Source organism: Mustela erminea, chromosome 6 (genome assembly GCF_009829155.1).
Source record: "Mustela erminea isolate mMusErm1 chromosome 6, mMusErm1.Pri, whole genome shotgun sequence".
NCBI lineage: Eukaryota > Metazoa > Chordata > Mammalia > Carnivora > Mustelidae > Mustela > Mustela erminea.
Window position 1 is genome coordinate 111,240,681 of NC_045619.1, and position 22,247 is coordinate 111,262,927.

The 22,247-nt window shown below is 46.5% G+C and overlaps 1 protein-coding gene and 1 long non-coding RNA gene across 4 annotated transcripts in view; one reads left to right on the plus strand and one right to left on the minus strand.

The window, feature by feature from the left end:
- Nucleotides 1-2,976: 2,976 nt before the first annotated feature.
- LOC116594216 lies at nucleotides 2,977-4,748 on the plus strand. The gene is made up of 2 exons (XR_004287101.1): nucleotides 2,977-3,290; nucleotides 4,634-4,748. It is a non-coding gene; the product is annotated as an uncharacterized LOC116594216 (long non-coding RNA).
- A 240-nt stretch (nucleotides 4,749-4,988) lies between these two features.
- Nucleotides 4,989-22,247, minus strand: part of CCNY (cyclin Y) — a 320,551-nt gene continuing 303,292 nt past the window's right edge. For 2 of the 3 annotated variants that reach the window (XM_032349316.1, XM_032349318.1), the window contains 3 exons: nucleotides 21,645-21,811; nucleotides 12,341-12,503; nucleotides 4,989-8,387 (listed from right to left, as the gene is read on the minus strand). In XM_032349316.1, the coding sequence (XP_032205207.1) occupies nucleotides 8,271-8,387; nucleotides 12,341-12,503; nucleotides 21,645-21,811 (447 nt within the window). In that variant the 3' untranslated portion in view covers nucleotides 4,989-8,270. The remainder of the gene's footprint in view (nucleotides 8,388-12,340; nucleotides 12,504-21,644; nucleotides 21,812-22,247) is intronic. The other variant, XM_032349317.1, reaches the window with a different exon arrangement.

Below are 22,247 nucleotides of genomic sequence, written 5' to 3' on the forward strand. Positions count from 1 at the left end.
ATGGATGGCAGGGAACCTGCTTGGCCCTCCTTTCTGAATGGCTCTACCTACACATTTGATCAATTGACCCCAGATCTTTTAGGGCTGGAAACGAGGCTTTCTGCCAGGATGGGAGAAAGTTTCCGATCCACGTCTTTGCAGACAGTGTCTAGGGCCTGGTGCCAAACACCTTGATTCTACCCCTCTGATAACTAGAGTAGGAAAGAGGTGCCTAGTGCAGAAGCACCCGACTTGGAAGAGAAACCGAATACTGCCTTTGACCGCATGTCCAACCCACAGATTTCTGCGCTTGTCAGGCCCCGGCCACTTGGGGAGGCATCAGACAGGCCCCGGAGGCTCTCCGTGGCCCGGCCTGTGCCGCAGCGGTTCTCAGGTGACGCCAGGACCAGGGTGAGCTCTCCACCTGAGCACAGCTGCAGCTCTTCCAGGGTCCTCTCTACACAGAGCAGACAGCCGCATCTCCGTGACTCAGCCGGACCGCTGGGTCCAGTTCTCCCCTCTAGGGCCAGAGCAACACCTGCTCCATCTTTCAGCTTCGTCACTCAGTCCTCCCAAATGCGGATCTCACAGGCCCTCCGGGCACAGGGAGAGGCTGAGACCAGTTCCTGGGACGATATTTTATTCCCTCATCCAACCAACAATATTTACAGAACCTAGAAGGGGCATTTGTCTAAGCTCTGGGGAACCGCGGTGAACAAGACAGAATATTCTTGGCTTCAGAGAGCTTATGGGGGCGGTGTGCGGGGGCAAAAAGTTTCTACCCACTCAGGAAGGATTGGTCACACGAGTAACCATAGAACTGGTTTAAAACGCACTCTCACGGGTGAGTGAGAGCTTCCCAGCGGCAGCCAGGCCAGGCCTGGAGCACCAATGTCATGCAGTAGCCACGCCTCTACAGGTCAAGGTCAACCAACCTCGGTGCCCTCGGCACTGAAGCCCCTGAGCCCCACCCCCTCCAGCAGCCTCCAGGAGATCAGCTGTCCCCTGGGCTCCGAGACAGTGCCTCACAGCTGTCTGTCCCTCAGCAAGCAGTAAATTCAGCTTCCTGTGACTGAGGCAAGTGGGAGGCTCCACCTCTGGTGAAAAGAGGATGGCTGACCCCCCACGTGAACAAGCAGGGGCTCTCGCCCAACCGTGCCATGAAAGAAGACAAGGAGGCTAAGGTGAGTGCTTGGGTGGGAGGTGGGGAGAAGTGCTACTTCAACGAGGGGCATGACTGAGACATGCACAGTGAGGAAGAACAGGCCACCCCAGGACACCCAGTGAAAGTCTGAGGCTGGGCATTATTTTGAGCTAGAAAATGCACCTCAAACTTAAAAATGAGAAATCACAAGCACAGAAGGATAAAGCCACAGCCCAGAAGGTCCCATACACGCCTCCCTCAAGGGAGGAGACAGGGGTGGCTCTGGGACAATGCCCCAGGGATCCAGTTGTCTAAAGCCCTTAAACTGAGACCTGAGGGGTCGAGGGTATCACTGGAGGCCAAGCAGGAACTCTGAAATAGCACTCCTAGATTTCTGTGAAATGCCTGTTAATACGCCAGACCCACCATCTGCACGGTAGCTATACTTAGAGCCATAAAAATAACAACCCCTACATTCATGCTTTAGGTATGGCGAAGCTTCATTTAAAAAGCTAAATATTGCAGCTGTCTCTTCTCCCAGGACGCCGCACATGCAGATGCATGCGACAGGTGAAGCTTGCCTCCTTGGCAGTGTTTCGGGCCGGCAGAGCCGGCCTGGACGGCCCGCGGGTTGCTGACTGTGCAAGCCTTTCCAACTTCGGCTCCAGCTGGAAAACACGGGAACAGCACCTGCCCCACTGCCACGAGGGTGCTGCTGAGATGAGGAGAAAGCTTAGTAAACTGAAAACACCCAAGATATAAGAGGGAAGGATGTTTCTGGGGGAAAAAAACTTGATGTTCAAGACAAAATGACACTGTTCCCACTTCCCGGGCTGATTTCCAAAGCCTGTCATACGCACATGTACATCTCTCCCGAAAGCCGTGCCTCCCCAACACCGTCCCTCGGAGCACTGAGAGAACATTCTGGAGTGGAATTCCTTTCCTTTCCGTTCATCCAGATCCCACACACACCCAGTTCAAGTTCTGCTTCTCTCCTTAAGCCTGCCTCAAGGCTGTCCTGCCTTCTACCTGGGGTTAACTCCCTTCCTCCCTCTAAAGGAGGAGGTCTCGGTTGGGTGTGGACACAGACAGGACCTGGGCAGGAGGCCTGTTGGGAACAGAAGAGCGCACGCAGCAGTGGCAGCCACACAAGGCTGAAAGTGGGGTGCTGCAGGAGTCACCGGGAGGGCGACCTTTGAGGGCGTCAGGGTCACAGCAGGTCTCTTGGACCTGCGACTATAAGCAGAAGTCTTAAATGAGTGGTGCCAGTTTCTGGGGGAACATGCCAGACAGAAATTCCAGCTCAGAGAAAGGTCCTAAACTGGGACAGAACCGGGTGTGCTCAGCGTCCGCTGGCCAAAGGGGAGAGTCGCAGGGAAGAATGCGGAAGGGACATTTTTCCAGTACGGTGACTTCCCACTCAAGGCACAGTGTGTCTCGTGTCTTTTTTGTTGCCTGCCTGTGAAGTTCACTGTTCTCTTTATTTAGGAATTGCACATGTTGGTTTCCAGGAGCTGCCCCAACACTGCCACACGTTGGGGGGCTTCCGGCAGGCATGGAGGCTCTCACAGTTCTGGAGGCTCAAAGTCTCAAACGAGGCATCAGCGGGGTCGTGATGTCTCTGAAGACTCCTTCCTTGCCACTTCCAGCCTATCAGCCGGCCTTGCCACCCCTTGGCTTATGGCTGTTTTGCTCCATTCTCTACATTGTCATTGTCCCTAGGTCTCCCTAGGTCTCGGTCTCCAAACCTCCCTCTCTTTATAAGGACACAGGTCATAGGACAGTGGCCCATCATAATCCAGTATGACCTCATCTTAACTAATTACATCTGCAAAGGCCCCATTTCCCAGCAAGGTCACATTTGCAGGTTTGGGATTGGCATGACTTCGGGGGCGGGGGGGAGGCTGTAGCACATTTCTTGATAGGTTTTCTTCCCTGATGAGGGCAGTGAAAGGCCATACAGCCGGGTGGTTAAAAATAAGCTCTGGAGTCAGGCTTTCTGGCCCTACAACTCTCTGACAGTGGGCCCAAAGCAAGGTTCTAACCTCTGCAAGGCGACGCAGCCTCATCTGGGAATGATAATGGCAATTACCCTGAAACCCAGTGAGGAGTAAATGAATTCAGGTGCGCTAGATGCACTGTAAACGCGGCCTGTTTCTGTTCTCAGGTAGGTTGTAACTGGATACCGCTTCGAATGGTACCTCCTCTCCACTGTGTTCTCTAATTGGTTACTGCTGGTGATTAGGGAAACTATCACTTCTGTACAGTGATTTCCTAACTGCCATCCTACTAAATTCTGATTCTTTCCCAGTGGTTTCTCCTCCATTTCCTTGGTAGCCATCCCATCGGCTTTAAGGTCCCCTCCTCCCCCAAATACCAGCATGGGAGACTAAATGACAGTGGAACTCCATGCATGTCTGCAGGGAGAAACGATGTTTCAGAAGCCCCTCATACACATGTCCCTGACCAGAGATGGGTTTAGACGTTCTGCCTCACGCTCACGATAGGATGCAATGTGTGTATTTTCTTTATTGTCATGTGGTTTGATCCAGTGGATGGAGCCAGTTTTCAGTCCCAATGGACTCCCACCGTGTACAATGCCTGGTAGACAGCACAGGGCTTGTACTCCAAACCTCGTGAGCAGCTCCTCTGCACGCAAAATGCCTGACACAGGGAAGGAGGGATCTTCCCAGCCGCTGCCCCGGGAGAACCCTCTCTCACGACTTTGCTGGCTGTTCTTTTTCCAGATCTAATCAATGAAGGGCCCAGAATTATTCTGGAATGCCACTCTATCAGCTCGCATTTAAAATAATTTAGTTATATGAACAAAGTTCTCAAAATAAAGACCTCTACCTAAATCAAGCCACTAAAAGACATAGGAAAGCTTACAGAGACCTGTAAATCTGAACGCCATCCAGTCAGATAACTTCTAAGCTCATTTCTTACTGACTGTCGTAGGCTCTTCCAGAGGCCTTCAGCAAAGCCTACAATGGACAGCCCAGTGGCCAGGACAAATCCGCACCTGAGTGCTTGTGGCCCAGAGCAGCACGATGCAGACACACAGGGCCCTCCAAAGACTTTCAATTGAGAGACAACCAAGAGCAGACCATGTCAGTGCTGGTCACGGAACTCTTGAAGCTTCTAATGGAAAGGGACTCAGTATTCCTTTAGCAGCTTCACAAATACAAACTTGTTAAGAAAATCAAACAGGAAAACTGGAAACGAAGTCCCCTGAATTGGTCAGGTCCACAACCCATCACCCATTTTGTGACTGCAAGCACACTTCTACAACTGCCTCATTCGTACTGAGGTGGGGAGCTGGGGGGAGCGTTTGTTTTTAGATGGAATAGCTCTAGTAAGGCTCTGCATTAACAGCAAACCTTAATGAAGTTGCGTGTAGCGTTTTCCTTGCAATCCGTATAGTTTTATAGTTTAAAAAATAAATCTGAAGCCTCCTTTTCCCGTTTCAGCTTCAGGGCATGTTTCTGATCTCTTCTCTTTTTCCACAAGGATATGGGCTCTCTCTGGCTGGCCTCTCAAACAACGCTCCATGCTTCTAAGATCTACCCAACACAGTCTTGAAATGTTGACTCCAATGAAGTCAAAGGGGATCAAGTTATTGAAATAAGGTATCAATATAAAGTGACACTATAAAGGTATCCATATAAAATGCTTTGAGAGGTCTCTCTCATGCAACATCTTAGTAAGAGGTGTTCAGTATTCTTGTGAATTGCTCAAGACTCAAATGGACTAAGAACACCTTTCCCATTGCTCTTGCAAAGAAGTGGTTCGCACACAGCAGCCATAAAACCTGTGGAATTTTATCTCAATGTGGTATTCAAAAAAATGCAGCAGGAAGGCACTATTTGTTCTATGCATTTATTTATTTAACACTTATTAAGTACCTACAATGAACCAGGAATTGTATTTTATTGTTTAAAAAATTCAAAGCTGTAAAATATGGCCCCAGGTGAGAGGTTACCAAAAGCAGCCGGATAGAATCAAAATTGCTCACTCCCAAAATTCTGCTTTGCAGTTCTGCTGAGGATCAAAATCCCCAGAACCAAGGGAAACCCCAAGATGGAGTTGAAGACCAAGAGAAGGAAGTAGGGAGAGCCAGCCCAGGGAAGAGACGGACGACGGGCACGAGGCTCTGACACCGGCCTCACCTAGTGCGTTAAGGCATCAGAGCGTATCTCGGATCTTGGCAGGATCTCCCACCTCGCCCTCTAATTTGGTTCTAAATCCCTGACTTCTTTCCCTTTTCCCAGTGGTGGGGGGAAAAAAAGTAAAACAAATACAAAAATTTCACTGGGATATATACTTATTGTCCCAATGACTTTATTCGTTGTTTAAATCTAATCTAAAATTAAAGTCAACAAAATGCATTGTTTTCTTCATCCTCCATTAATGACAACTGTCCATTCACAAACTACACTAAGACAATGTCATCCCAAATAGCCATCCGGCTTTAACTGTAGGGCACGGAGTCACCTTGCAAACAAGTTACAGTCACTGGGATTTACCAAGGTACTGTACTGGGTGTTCTTGGGGTTTCTTTTTGGCAAACTTAGAACAAACCAGAGAACAAAATTTAAGTCTTCATCATCATGTAGAAAAATAAAATAAACAAACCTAAAGTATCTACCTATGTGTCAAGTGATTCATACTGCAAAAGTAAAACTAAAATCTACACTTACAGCAGAGTTTTAAAAATCCTCAGTGCAAGAAACATAACCAATTAATACAGATCAATACTTATTAATGAATATGGGAAATTTCCCTATACAGAGGTAGCGTCCAGTGCACAAGGCTAAAACAATATTCAATAGTCTAAACAAGACTGAGTCAGGTTTTACGGAATCCACTTCAAATTTTAAGTTATCAGACTGTATGTACATACATACAATAAATAGACTATACAATTTTTTAAAGTAGTTTAATAAACTCCACAAAATAATAGCAGATGCATTGAAATATTTACATAATTCAATTTTCAAATCTCTCTCATTCAAATAAAAGGGATAAAAATAAGCTTTCTGCTTTAAAGGCAGCAGAACCTCTTTCCTGAAATGGACCGGTAAAATAAGATACTTTACATGAGAGGAACTAATTTATGCTTGAGAGGTATTCATATTCAGCTAAGAAAATATGTCCCTTTTTAAGCTATATAGATTAGGGAATATAAAATGATATTTTCTACATTTTTAGATCTCTATTTAAAGTTCTAAATCCAACTCTTACTTGAAGAGAGAAGCTGATTTTGGTACCCATACAGAGTATATCAACACCATTATAATGGAAAGATAATTAACTTTTCAGATTCTGTTGTCGGCTTTTGAAAGTTTAGGCCAGAAAGACCTTGACAGTATTTCTGGTCCAACCAGTTGTTTACACATGATAAAAATCTCACTGAAACCTGACTAGGACTTTTGGCCTGGGGATCTTGGGATTTCAACTTTCTGAGTCTCTTCCGTTTCCAAAGCATGTTTCATCAGAAGCAGGCATGTTTGAGGATCAGGTGTAGGACGTTAGGGTACCCAAGACTAATATTCCAAAGTTCTCCACATTCACAGAGGAAGAAGGTGAAACACAGAGCATCTGCTGCCATTCGCCTCGCAGAGACTTGAAAAGGGAGAAAACTTAGAAGCCTGTCATTGTGACCCAAGAAAATACGCAAAAACCCAAAGCATTATATGCTTCACTGACTCAGATTCTTAGACTTAGTATCAAATTTACTCTGATATTCTATCATTAACCCTTTTATTTTACTTGATACAAAAGATTCTCATCTAGCCCACAAGGAAATTAGGGATAATCAGAAAATGAAAAAGTACGGTCATAATTAATGAAGCATAAACCTTCACAGTTTGAATTTTGTGTAACTTCGCTAAGCACCCACAATGAATATGCAAGTTGAGTTTTTTATTCAATCATCCTGTGAAAAATACCTCAGTAAATAGTAACATTTTGCCCTTCAATATCTTCCCACTGGAATAACCCACCCCCCCTTTTTTTTAATTTTAGATTTTTAAAAAATTTTTATACAAATAGACTAACTTTGATTTAAAGTAAACATATAAAAGTTCAGAAGAATATTGCTTGCAACAATGGACATGGAAGTAGAGGAATGAGCTGGGCAGGGGGTACAGAGAAATGGCTCCTACTCAGTAACTGCAGGCAGACACCTAGCACTCTAGAAAAAACTTCACCCAGAGGACCCCCTGACTGCACACGGTTTCCTTCAGCCCAAAAAATCTGACTGATTTGTAACTACGACTTCAGGTCAGAGAAAAAAAATTATAACAACTGTGAATAAATTGGAAGGCACAAGCACCCATGTGATCTAGAATTTTCTCGGGGTGAGGAATAAGAGGGAAAGGGATACTTTTGGTTCAGCACTACAGTCAAGTTAATTTTGCCACCGTTGAAGAAAAACTGTATACAATAAAGGCATACAGAAACATAACAAGCGCATCCCACTTGTGAGGAAGAAAGCTCAGAAGACAGCTCACAGGAATAGTGCAGAGAGAAACAACCAGTACTATTTATTTGGATGTCTGTGCCATGGTGGGTACAAACTATATTCTCTGCTCTGTGGGACCAAAACCAAAACAGAAACAAAACCAAAACAAAAATCCCCCAAATCCCAAAAAAGCAGCTAGAAGGAATGCAAGAAGTCTTACAGAACATACCGATCCAGATGGAGGTGGATAAGCGCGCGCTCTTGTCTTTAATGCACATCCGACTTTGTTACCTACTGCTGGGGTTTTCCATCATATTCATCTACTGACCAGACGGGGACTTAAGAAATGGCCGAGCCATTTCCCCTTTTCCCTGCCTCTACACGACTTCCCTTTCCCTTTGTTTCCTTCTCCAGGATTAGAGTCTTTTTCCTCCTTGAGGGAAGTGCTGTTAATGACGAAGGGCATGAAACGGGATTTCCAGAACACTGATTTCGCTTCCCTGGAGGCCTTGCTGCGTGCGGGCCACACAGCTTGGAGGCGGTCATCAAGGCAGCCTGACAGAGCTATGAATTAAAAAAGAAAAGGAAAGGAAAACAAAAACAAAACCACCCCAAGTCTGTCTTTTCTCAAACTAAAGGAGAAACTGGAGGGATGGTGCGGCCTCCAGCGGGGCCCGACGGTTAGGAGATGATGGCCGGGGACCACCTGGGCAGAGTCAGATTGTCAGCACTTGCTGACCGCTTCCTTGTGGGTCGACGCAGGTCCTTGTACTTGTCCTCGCAGAGGCGAGAGATGGCCTGAGGGGCAAAAGAGAGACAATTCAGGTAAGGGCCAGCCCCTAAGTGCTCTCCACGCCCTCACTCATCATCGGACACCAGCTACTGCCGGGTGCCAGCATGGTTCCAGATGCTGAGGACAGGAGGGGACAACACTGACAAGAGTTCCTACCCCGTGCAGTTTTCAAGCTATGGCCCACAGCTGTGCCGCTCACAACGGGGACCACAAAGGAAGTATAGATGCAGGCCCCGTCTCCAAAGTGCTTACGGTCTGAGAAAATCATCACAAAATGTGCAACAGTTCCAGGACAGTGTAGCCTGGGGCTCAGCTAGACGCAGGTTCGATGCTGGCTAACCACTCGGCAGGAGTGGGACCCGGGCCTGTGCCTAAGTCCCGCATCCTCATCTGCAAAGGGGGCAAGGAGCACCCACCCACCTTGTGCGGCGGTAGTAACACACCACAGCTTCGTGCTGGGCCACACTGGGAGTCAGAGCCACTGACCGAGTGTCTGAGTCAACTCTAGCCAACCGATGAAGAAAGGAACCGGGAGGGGCCAATGTAGCAAGGACAATCCACACTGCCCTCATTTTCCTGATGAAGACAGTGAGACTCTGGGGGAAGACCCTCAGCCAAGAGCAAGGCTCAGCCTTTCCGGGGGGTCAGAGCCCAGTCACAGCTCTTTCAGGGTTACTCCTGGGTGCAGGTTGAGAGCACATCAATGACAAAGTGGGAGCCAGCTCACATCACCCCAGATGTCTTGTCCTGCTCACATTCACCTTTCTTTCTGTCAAAATAACCCAGGGGTGGGGCTGACTTTACTTATGATGATGCAAACATGAGGTCTTTTAACTTGTATACAATTCAAGCAATAGGCCAGGGACGAGGCAGGGGCTAGGAAAACACCTGGCAAGAAGTCACCATCAAGGGACAAAGGCACAAAAGCAGCAGACCCTGATCACATCATCATGGCTCTCACTGGAGTGACAACAATAATCCTTCCAGCTGCTCCCTTCAGCTAACAATCCTCCCTGCTTCCCCTTCAGCTAACTCTGTGATCTCCTCTCCCACATTTTCCTTCCACCTCACCCACCCCGCTCTGTGGTGGCCACTCCAATCCCTGCCACCTGAGCCTGAGCTGGTAGCCCTGTAGGTTCCGAAGCAGCTCTTCCCTCAGGCTGGAGGTTTCTGCAAAGCTAAGACATCCCACGCTAGAGTCCTCAAGGAACCATGGCCGACTCAGTGAGGCTCCTGGCAATGGCAACCCCCGCCCCACTGCTGCTTTTGTGCTCACCTCCTAACAGACTAGTTTATTATTTTGTTTAATAAACTAGTATTATGTTTACTGTTTACTGTCTGTGTCCTCCCAGCAGAATTTAAACTCCAAAAAGCTAGTTTTGTTCACGATGATGCCTGGGATCAGGGGACCCTAAGTAAATAGGTGCCGAATGGATGTGTAAGCTCCAACCAAGACGAGCACGTGACAGGGGCATGCGCGTATCACGCTATGGTCGAAGTACTGGGAACAGGGTGCTGACAACTGATTCTCATTTATTTTCAGAAACCCATAACTGCTTGGAACTGCAACTTCAGTGGCAGCTAGGAGCAGGGATTAGAAGAGAGAAACAGGAGTCGAGGACGTCTTCCTCCTAATGACAGATGAATGAGGGCAGGAGATGGCCTAGAACACTGGGAATTCCCCATGTGAAACACATTTCACACACTAATGCATGTGACACACTTTAAAAGAAAATCAGATCCCTCATAGACAGGAGAGCAACGATTTTTGAAAGTAAATTATTTTCGTTTATTTAAACTCTCTGAGATTACTGTGTATGGTTTCTCAGCTTATGAACAGTACAAAGGTCTGAATGGAATATCATAATGATGAATGAGCAATGTACGATCTTATTCTAGATTTCACAATGTAAACTCTGAGCTTTCACCCCATCTCCCATATGCATACAGAGATACTAACTTATGTCAAAGAGAAATGACCAGGCTAATGAAAAGACCACTTTGCCTTGGTTCCTGGTACACACCAGCCTTCACACTCTATCTTGCACCTATCAGATCAGCCATGTGTACTGCGCCTGAGCAGTACTGAGCTTCAGGTAAAGGCCACTTCAAGTACGTCTCACTCCCCCTTGCTTTCCACGATGGGGTTCAAATTTGCTAACCAAATGGACTAAGGGATGCTGGGGTCTGGAGAATAATGAAATCCATTCCTTAAAAATTATTTCAAAGGGATGCCAAGTGCTTTTCCAGATAGAAGCACTATCCTCCCACAGAGGAGGGTCTCAGGAAGCTCCGATTCTCGGGAGGAGGAAGAACACTCTTGTCAGGACTATGGGCCTTCGTCAGCCCAGTGAGCCTATGGAGCACTTGGTGTGACAGCCCCAGGAGCAGGCGAGCACCCCCCCTTCCCACTCAGATAACCTGCCAGACTTAACAGCAGGCACCAGCAAGTCCCGTGTCAGCCAGCCTGTGTACCCGCAGTGCGGCTGACCCGCAACACTGGACGCTCTCCTTTGGAGAGCCACGAGCGGCAGACAAAGGGGCTGCTTCCAGGAGCTCCACGCCCATCCCCTCAGCAGGACAGCAGCCACTGGGCATGAGTGCTTCCAGGGCCTGCCACTTGGGCTCAAACACAGCGCCTGCTCACTGTGAAATGAATCCTATTTCATGTGTGTACCCGTGAGAGTCTGACAACACTTGTCTGGTTTTCCATTTCTTGCTCAAGAGAAATGGGAGATTTAACTGAGCAGCTGCTTCCTAACAGCCAGCACACAATTATAGTAAAGTGGCTGAGTTTGGAAAACTTCCCTGGGCTTTTATTTTAAACACTGTGGGCCATATCCAGTCTGTTCCAGTTTTACTGAGTTTCTTCTTGGGATTGGCATACTATGTACTTTTTACAATTTTATTTAAAATCTTGGCTTGTTTAGGCTTGCAAACCATAATAACCTCTTCCCCTGTATCTCTAGACTTTGTTTCGTTCACAGCTATTAACCCTGTTAGACCAGCATGCTAGCCACCCTAACCCTGTACCGAATCAGGGGATAACATGTCACTCAGATCGGACAATAGGGCAGGCAGCACAGACCTCCTGGGTCTCACCAAGCTTGGGACGTGACTGTACCATCTACTGCTTTGATCAAAGGGTCTATGGGATGTGACCACAACAGTGCCTGGGGATGAAAGTACAGAGAGCCTGGGCACCCCTTCTCTGGAGGAAGGGGTTCCACCAGTGATCCTCCTGGTCACCCCACCACTTTTCATTCAGTCACCAAGTCAGATGGGAAGTGCTAGGTGCAAATATGAAGCTGAGCTATGTACACAAGTCATGAGCACAGAAGGTACACAGCTTAACACAGATGACCCCAAATCCAGACCAAGACCCATGGGGCTAGCCCCAGCTCTAACTGGGCTGTGAGGAATAAAACATAAAAAGCAGAATATACAAACTGAGGGTTGCTGGGGGGTGGGGGAGGAGGGACAGGGTGGCTGGATTATGGACACTGGGGAGTGCATGTGCTATGGTGAGTGCTGCGAACTGTGTAAGCCTGACGATTCACAGACCTGTACCCCTGAAGCAAATAATACTTATGTTACTAAAAAAAAAAATAAAAATATAAAGCAGAATATAACCTTTTGGGATTCCCAATCATTAGGGTCATCTGGTATCAAAGTGCATGTCGAGAAATACTTTTTTCTGAGCATATCTTTTTAAAAACCAGGTCTTTTTTTTTTTTTTAACATTTGAAGAATAGAAATGAGGCACATTATTAAAACTATGATTGGATGAATTATAATCAACTAAATGACCTCACCAACTCTAAATCCAGGGTAACGTGTCTGTATTTCCTAACAACACACAGTGGGAGAAATCAGCACAGTGACCTCCCACTTCTGGGAAACGCAGATGAGGCTTTTGCAATACGGCGTCAAAAACCAGTATGTGAAAGCCTCTTACCTCGAGCTTGTGAGCCCTCTCCCTGCTCAGGGGCTCCAAGGGAAAGCTCAGGTTGTTTGCTTCTGCCAGAGAACGAAGATCAAAATAATACTTGGCATAAACACTGGAAGGAACGTTGATGTTGAACTGCAGCAATTCAAGAAACTGTCGCTCCAGCTCATTCCTGCAAGCAAAGACAGCAAGAGCTCACGTTTAGCTGCCCTACTGGGCTGCGTGGCCCACCACGGCAAGGTGCTAGAGATCAGACTGGAGGAAACTGTGACCTCCAGAGAGGAAAGCCATCCAAGTAACTGCCTGGCTGGACACCAGAGTTGCAGTTTAGCCACCAAGTAGATGTTAAAAGCCAAATGATCAAGTGCCCAGAAGGGTGAGGCCTGATTAGCCGGGGGCACCACCTGCAAGTGCTGGAGGGTGATGCATCTCACAGAGAACCAACCGCACGCACAGCAGCTCTGGCTTCAAACCCCAGCACGATCCACCAAACATGGGGCAGATGAAGCAGTCAGGAGGGGCCAAGTGGAGTCTGGCAAGGGGCCAAGACAGGAGCCCACGGGAAAAGCCTCTGTTACCCCTAGAGGCCCGTCCTTCCTCAGTGGCCCTTCCCTGGGAGAAGAGTGGAGGAAGTGCGGTAGCGGCCTCCCCAGGCAAAGCAGGGTGTGGGAGAATGAATCACAGCCCTGGACTCACAGAAAGGGAACCCGCCAACTCTGAAGAATGAGAGCAGTACTTCCCACACCTGAGCACACATCTAATCCTGCAGAGGGCTTGTCAACATGGACTGAGGAGCCCACCCCAGGGCTGGTTCAGCAGGGCTGGGGTGGGCCTAAGAACGTGTCTTTCTAACAAGCTCCCTTGGGATGCTGACACGGCTGGTCTCAGTCCAAACTTCCAGAACCACTCATCCCCAGACACTGGTCAATAAAGGAGCCAACACTGGCTCCATCTGATCCAACTGGCCAACCCATTTATAGTTTGATGGAAATGAATGATGGGTAGCCAGAATAAATTTTAAAACTTCTATTTGGAGACCTTCCCCATGTCAATTATCTTTTAGATCAGGTTCATTTCTTAACAGTCAGTACCTGGAGGGAGAAAAGTCCTCAGCGACGGCTCAGTTTGTTGAGACTGGTCCCAGGTCGGGCACGCAGCTTCAGCACTGTCTCCCCCTTGAAACACCCTGTGCTCCCAAGCACACTACACAGCCCTCAACTTCTGTCCTTTATCAGACTCTACGGCAAGCGTCACCTTAACTCAGTGTCCCTGCCTGTATCCTCCTAGCCAGAAACCAGGCCACCTGGCCCCATCACAGTACCTGATATACAGATAGTGTTTGATAATTACCCTTACTGAATGGAGCAGGCCAAGCTCAGCTTGGGTCGAGGGATGGAGGAAGGCTTCCCAGAGAAGTAAGAGGTGAACTGAGTGTGGAAACACAGAGCTCTAGTGGAGAGGAACAAGGGTTGGGGCAGAGGATTTCTGGCAGGAGACCTGATCGCCTATAAGTGAATCTGAAGGCTGACAAATTCTGTCCCAAGTGCTAGGCCTCACCCCAACTATCCCAGACCGCTCTCCATGGGCTCCACTGAACACCAAGCCCAAGTTCCAGATCCCGGATGCAGGCACCTGATGTTTTATAGCCTCAGACTAACTCAGCACCATCCTGTCCCCATGGTGTACCCGAGAACTCGTCTGTCTACCCCCTGTGAGTGACCTCACTAAGCCATCAGAGACTGAAAGGACTCTGTCCCAGTCTTGTGCTGTTATGACAGCAAGGGACAGGAGCACCGAGGTGGTGGGGAAGGCAGGCTGGCATCTGAGCAAGACTGGTCAGATAGAGAAGATACTGGGCAAATGGGAGTTGGTACAGAAGGTTCGTGGTCCTCAGTCTGGAGGACTGAGAAGTCACATTCAGGTCTTCTCATCAGAGAAACACCATGATTTGTCGTTTCTATACAGTCTAGTGAATGGAGGTGACCTCCAAATGGGCTTATCGTGCTAAATTTTAGTCTTTTAAAGAGTCTAAATTATTTTGACTTATTTAGGATAATTTTTACTTTAAATATTTTTTATTTATGCTTCCTTTAAATGAAATTTAACAAGAGATCATCCTGCAAAATACTGGGCTAGAAGGCGCTCTCCCTGGGGGACCGTGGGACGGCCCGGGGACAGACTGCCGACTGGTGGCCAAAGGCGCTACTGCAGCTCTTACTCTCTGGAGGCTAAGAAAAACTCGCCTTTTTCCGAGAGCTAGTCTGTTACTCCTGGCCCAGAGGGTAGCGAGGTAGCAGTGACTCTTGTTGAGGGGATACTCTCTGACTAAAGTCAAGAGGAATCTCTTTTGGAACAAGGTGGCATTTTCCTCAAGGTTCCTTGGGAAAAAATAGTCTTTCTTCGGGGGTTTCTTTTTTAAGCTCTGAGGGAAATAGGGGCCTTAGAGCTGCTGTGCTTTCTAACTAAGGCAAGATTGAGCAAACAAAAGTAATTCCCAAAGTCTGAATTCCCAAACTGCAGTGGGACAGCTTACAGGGACATGTGACAGCTTGCTGCATGACAAATCACAAAAAATACTAACAGTGACACAGAGAGAATAGGCTTGATGGAATTACTGCCCTCAACAGCATAATCAGGAGAAAATCGTTCCGATTAAAAATTTATAAGAACTAAACTCAAATCTGTAAACAAATATATTCAGAAACACATGTTATATTAAATCAAAACTATAAAGAAACCCAACTGAATTAGCACAATTCACAACTTGTGAAAGGACCTCTAAAATGGAGTAAGGAGAGTTGTTTTTATCATCTAAACATTTACCATCTATCTGCTTTTCTAGAAAAACGGGTTCACTTTACAAAACCAGCCACTAACAGCCTGGCAATCCCACTTCTGGGCACAGACGCAAAGAACTGGAAGCAAGGACTCCAGGAGAGATCCGTGCACCCGTGCTCCCGGCAGCGTTACTCACAGCAGCCAAGGGGCAGGAGCAGTACAAGTGTCCAGGTGTCCAGCAATGGGTGAATGGATAAACAAAACAGAATATGTACAAGGACTGTAATATTTTTTACCTTAAAAAGGAAGAAAATTCCAGTATGTGCTGCTACACAGATGACCCCTGAGGACACCATGCTAAGTGAAATAAGCCAGTCACAAGGAGACAATACTGGGCAAGTTCACTTCTGTGAGGCATCCAGGGTAAGTGACATTCAGAGACAAAGCAGAATGATGGCCAGGGGGAGGGGGATGTGGGGCCCTATTATTTACTGGGCACACAGTTTCTGGTTGGTGATCATTGCACAACAATCTGAATGCACTTAATGCCACATAACTGTACACTTAAAAATGGCTAAAATAATCAATTTTATGCCATGCATATTTTACCACAATTAAAACTGAAAACCAAACACCAGGCACCCTACACCATGGAGGGTGGGAGGTTTTTGTTGTGTCTATCTGCTATGCAGCACTGAAACCAGTCTCTTGGAGCGTTCCCATTGAGATCGGGAACACAAAAAGGATGCCCACTCTATCCACTGTTGTCCAATATAGTACTAGAAGTCCTAACAACAGCAATCAGGCAACAAAAAGAAATAAAAGGTATTCAGATTGGCAAAGAAGTCAAACTCTCCCTCTTCACAGATGACATGATACTTTATACGGAAAACCCAAAAGACTCCACCTCCAAACTCCTAGAACTCATATAGCAATTCAGTAACGTGGCAGGATACAAAATTGATGCAAAGAAATCAGCTGCTTCATTATACACTAACAATGAAACTGTAGAAAGGGAAAATTAGAGAATTGATTTCATTTTTATAATAGCTCCAAAAACCATAAGATACCTTGGAATATACCTAACCAATGAGGTAAAAGATCAATACTCGAGGAACTACAGAACACTCATGAAAGAAACTAAAGAAGACACAAGAAGATGGAAAAACAATCCATGCTCATGGATCGGAAGAATAAACATTGTTAAAATGTCTCTGCTGCCAGAGCAATCTATACTTTCAATGCCATCCCGATCAAAGTATCATTTGGCATTTTTCAAAGTGCTGGAACAAACAATCTACAACTTGTTTGGAACCAGGAAAGACCCCGAATCACCAAGGAAATGTTGAAAAAGAAAAACAAAGCTGGGGGCATTACACTGCCTGATTTCTCCTTATTTCAGATTCCTTGGTTATATTTGAAAATGACTTTTCCAAGGTTACTGCAAAACAAAAACAAACCAACCCCAAAGTTTAATTTCTTTTAACAGCATTTCTCCCTGTCAAAGTTCATCCTCCCTTTCCCATGCATAGAAACTGTCATTAGGTGCTCAAAGCTGACATGTGGTGGTGTGAACACTTACTGTTGGCAAGACAGAAAGAAACAAAGACTGGCCCATGGCCCTATCTTGCCGCACAATGTCAGCCTGAATCTGAAGTCTGACTGACTGATGCTGATGGCCCCAACGGTCCACCTTCAAGTTTCAGTGATACTTCTTTTTTTTTTTTTTTTTTAAGATTTTATTTATTTGATAGAGAGAGATCACAAGTAGGCAGAGAGGCAGGCAGAGAGAGAAGGGGAAGCAGGCTCCCCGCTGAGCAGAGAGCCCGATGCGGGACTCGATCCCAGGACCCTGAGATCATGACCTGAGCCGAAGGCAGTGGCTTAACCCACTGAGCCACCCAGGTGCCCCTCAGTGATACTTCTTAAAATGTTCTTCAACCTGCGATCCCAGCCATTTGCACACACAATCAGCTGCCTTCCAAGCCAGAACCCCACTGTCTGAAGGTGGAAAGGACTCCAAGTCCAGGTCCTTCAATGTTGGATGATTCTTTAGCTGGAAATGAACCTGGGCTCAGAAATATCAGGACGGTCACATCAGGACGCTAGGACACAGGCAAGGCCACAAAGAAGGGTGCAGAAGAAGACAGAAGTACAGACGCCTGGAAACAGCACCAACACGCACATTTTTATAAAGCTTCCCATCTGAAACTTGGGAGTCGTCTCCCCACTAAGAACCCCCAAGGGAAAGCTTAGGGTGCCTCTGCCAGGAAATGAACACTTGCTACTGACATGAGACTAACACAGTGCCAAGTGCCAGAGCCCCTAGTTTCCAGCGATGTCCCACACCACTCCCTCTCCCCAGACTGGGTACCTCGCAGCCATTGCTGCCCCCAAGTTCATATGGTTTGACTGAAAAAGACTGAAATCAAGCACTCATTTTTTAATATTCGAACAGGAAATTTGGGATTCTGTACAGATACTACAAAGTAACTTAAAGCCCCCTCCACAAGCCTGGTTCAGCCACACAACCCCCTGTATGGCTTCTTGAACACATCAGATCTCATTCCTTCTCAATAAAGTTTACTGGATGTGTCAGTTTGCTATTGTAGCAAAATACCCCAAGACTGTCCTTCTGTCTGCTGCCTATAACCGAATCTCTTGTTTAGGACACATCATATTTGATTCAGGTCTATTCTAATGACCTCATTTTGACTTAATTACTTCTTGAAACACCTGATCTCCAAATATGGTTACACGTTGAGGTACTAGGGGTTAGGACTTCACACGTGCATTTGAGGGAGATGCTACTCAGCCCTTGACACTCTATCTTCTAGCCCCTCAAAATTCACATCCACCTCACATGCAGAAAACATATACCCCCTCCCAACAACCCAAAAGTCTTAAACCATTCCAGCATCAACTCCAAGTTCAAAAATCTCAACTAAATCAGGTATGGTTGAGCCTAGAGGTCTAATTCATCCTGAGGCAAAATTCCTCTCCAGGTGTGAACCTGTGAAGCTTCCTCACTGTGGAAGTTATCTGCTTCCGAAGTACAATGGTCACACAGGCATAGACAGATGTTCCCATTACAAAAGGGAGAAATCAAAAAGTAGAAAGGGTTCTTGGGTCTCAAGCCAGTCTGAAATCTAGCAAGGCAAATGCATTTGACTTTCAGGCTTGAGAATAATCTTTGGCTGATGCTCTAGCATCCAGCCCAGTGAGAGGAGAGCCCTGCTGCTGGGCTCTTAGCCAAGGGCAAGCAGCCCCACATCCTAGCCGAGGGGGAAGCAGCCTCAGCCCCCAAAGACCTGGACCTGCTGTGCCCATGGTGGCAAAAGCAGCCCTGCCCACATGCAAACTGCCTCCATGGTCATTTTCCCTTTTTAAGGATAACACGTCAGAGTAGACAGGTCTTCTGGAGAATCCTGAAGTTCGACAGCCTTCCTTCATTTTGTCCTGTTTTTTCCCCTTCAGTTTAAACTGGGAGCACTTCCGCTGGGATGACTGATTGGAACACCAAGCCACACTCTTAATCTCTTGAACAAATACTGTACAGCCACACCATCACTGTTCTCTCCAGAGCACGCTTTCTCATTTTTTGCAATAGGGATAAGCAGAGGTTGGAATATTTGAGTTCTTCCAAATCTCCAACATCTGGTCCCTTCTTGTTTAACAACTCCTTCTTTGATTTCTCTCTCCTCAGATTTTATTGGACGCAGCAAGAAGAAACCAGCACGGTTTCTAAACACTCCGCTTAGGAATCTCCTCAGCTAAATATTCGAGTTCATTCTCGAATATTCCACCTTACACAAGCTCTAGAACACAACTTGGCCAAGTTCTTTGCCACCGTGTAGCAGGTACTGCCCTTGGAACAGTGTCCAGCAGCAGCCTCTCATTTCTGACACCTCACTCCAGAAGCACCTTTAACAGTCCTATTTCTAGCAACATTCTGTTTGCAGTACATTTCTATCTCTAAGATTGCGAGAAGCTTCCTCTAAAGCTCTCTGCTTTCTGAGTCCTCGTCAGAATCACCTTTCTCAACCATCTCTCTCCCAACCAGCTCTTCAAGGTAATCTAGGATTTTCCTAACATGTGCCTCAAAATTCTGGAAGCTAGTTTCCATTAGCTAGCTGCAATGCCACCTCCACATCTCTAGGTAACTGTCAGAGCAGCACCCCACTTGCCAGAATCAAGTCTGTGTCAGCCAGCAAGGGGCTGCCATAACACACTACTGCAGACTGGGGGTTTAAACAGCATTAACTGATCTTCTCACAGTTCTGGAGGCTGGAAGTCTAAGATGGGGGTGCCAACAGCGATGTATTCTTCTGAAGCCTCTCTCTTGGCCTGCAGATGGCCATCTTCTCTCTGTGTCCTCGCATGGCTGTCCCTCTGCCCGTGTGGTGTCCCAGTCTACTGGATTAGGGCCTGCCCTCCTGACCCTGTTTTAAATCAATTACCTCTTTACGACCTTAGCTCCATATAAAGATACATTCTGAGGCAGTGGGCCTTAGGCTTCAACACAGGAATTCTGAGAGAACACAATTCGGCCCATAACACTGGCTATCTGCTGTAGTGCTCAGCGGGCCACTGGGCTTCATGCTGGCCTATGTATTCCCTTACAATACATAAACGCTTTCTCCAAGTGTGCCTAAAAACACAACAGCATCAGGGAACAGATTTCTAGATCTGTAACTTTCATTTCTCACTGTTAGAACTGACTTGTCCAAGAACACATCAAGCATGTAGGTGCTCCTTCTGGCTCCTCCCTTCCCACTCTTTTGCTCTGGGAGAGAAAGGCAGGCTGCTCACCCTCCCTTACTGAGGTTGCCCCCCACCATGTGAAAGACCTGCATGGTAGAGCAAACATCGGATCACCAAGCATCTGCTCTTTTTATCTTTCTCTGAATTGCCCCTGTCCCCTTTGAAACCCTAGGCCTCTACCCCATTCCTGAGCTCAAATGGCATTTAAGCCTCACTCGCCTGAGTGCAGTCTCATATTTTTATGGGGCTCCCATATGTACAAAATTAAATTTGTTTTTCTCCTGTTGGTCTTATGTCAATTTAATTATTAGACCTAAAAGAACCTAAAAGGGGGAAAAAGGGAAAATTTTTGTTCCCTGCATACATACATCACCAACACAACCAGGAAAGGGCAACCATGATGTTATTCCTACAGCACACAACTCAGTGTCAAACAGTATCACGGAGCTGACGGAGTAATCCCCCAATAAAGGAAATGAGTCAGAACTTCTTACCACCTTGCATCCTCTTCTGTGGTCCTGATGACAATTATTTTAGTAGTTGTTTTCACTTTGAAATATAATCAAGACTTTAATTTTTCTTACTATCAAAAACTTCTTTACACTTGTCCTCCTTTTTTATAATAAAGAATTAGAGACACAGGAAGGAGTTTTATAGGTCTACAGCAGAAATAGGCTCTGTAACAAAAGACCCAAGAACACAAACTAGTGTGCCTCACAGGGTACCCCCCAAATGGGGTCCCATCTAATCAGTAACCAGAGGCAAGGAGGGCCTTAGGCTAGTGAAGAACCCAGGGTGCCCACAAGACACCCCCACCAGCAGCCTGCACAGGCACTGTGAGGATCCCACATTCCCAGGATTACTGGGTCCAGGAACACAGAGGTGGACCGAGACATGGCTAGGAAGCTCCTCCAGACTAAAGCTTCCTCAAGGAAGCTGTAACAGACAATATTAGAAAAATTTTAGCAAAAATAATGTCAGAAGTACTAAAAACCATATGGAACTGTAGATAGTTTATCCTGATTGTTTTCCAAAACAGCTCCTTTGTCCTAAGAGGTTCTAAACCTATTTCCTGTATTCCCAGACCCTAGACATCACAGACAATAGGCCTGCAGGTCTCCGGTTAACAATCCTCACCTAAATCTAAGGACTGAACCATCTGAGAAATCCCAAGATCACCCTGAGAGCTATGGGGATGGACCCCCTTTGCCCCTCAAGCTTATGGCGCTTCCACTGAGCTGAGGCTCTGAGACCAGCTGGGAGAGAACATGCAGCCCTGATGAGACCCATGAGAGGACCCACGGACAGAATGAGCAACTGAACTTGCGAGTTCTCCCCGAAATGGAACAGAAACATACTATTTTAGCTCTTCTGCTTTTGGGGCATGCTGCTGCCCACAAAAGACTGGTGTGGGACATTGTTATGAGTCTGCAGTGAGGTACAGAGCCAAAATAGAAGCCATCATAGTCTGGTGATAGCATTAGTCTATACCTTTCTGATGAAGGTAAAGGAATGTCTGTCCACAATATAGTCTCAGTAACTAGTTTCACAAAATCAAAAAAAGTATAACCAATACCTGTTCATGATCCTAAAGCAGAGTAGTACAGGTGTTTGCATGTAATGTTCCACAGTTGTGTCCTTGCTGTACCCACTCACGAATTTTGACCTTTGGTCAAATTCATTCCCTCTTTACCACATACACCATTTAGAGGGACACAGTTCCTTCCCAAACAGTACCTCCCCTCGCCCCCACACCAGCACACACACTTACATGTCCTCCACTGTGATGTCTTTCAGGATCTGACAGTAGTCCACATTCCACACAGCCTGGTCATCCCAAACCTTGGAGGCCAGCAGGATCGCCCCTAGAACAATCCGCTTCCAGTTGGCTGGACAGATGTCTATCTCTGCATATGTTAAAAGTCTTTCAAGGTATACCTGGGAAGACATGAAAATGCCGGAGATAAAGGACTTGACTTGTTTTTGTCCTACATGCTAGCACACATAAATTCTAAAACCGCCTGACTCCATTTCAACAGCTACTTTAAGCAGGGATTTTTCCCCTGATCATACCTATTTTTAAAAAGTCAGAGGGCTCAGCTACTGTGATGGGAAAGGGACACCATCCATAACTGAACAGTGTGGATGTAGCTGGATCACAAAAGACTGAGGCAAGCACAAACTCCAGATACCACAGGTTAATTTCTCACTCATATCACATCAACTACAGTATCACTACAGATTCAACACACAATAGTACAAATTTCAACAAACAGTGTCAAAGGAGCAAAGCGATTCTTCTCTATCTCGTAAAGTTCTTATTTTGAGGTAATTATTAATTTACACACAGCCATTGATAAATCTATTTTTTATT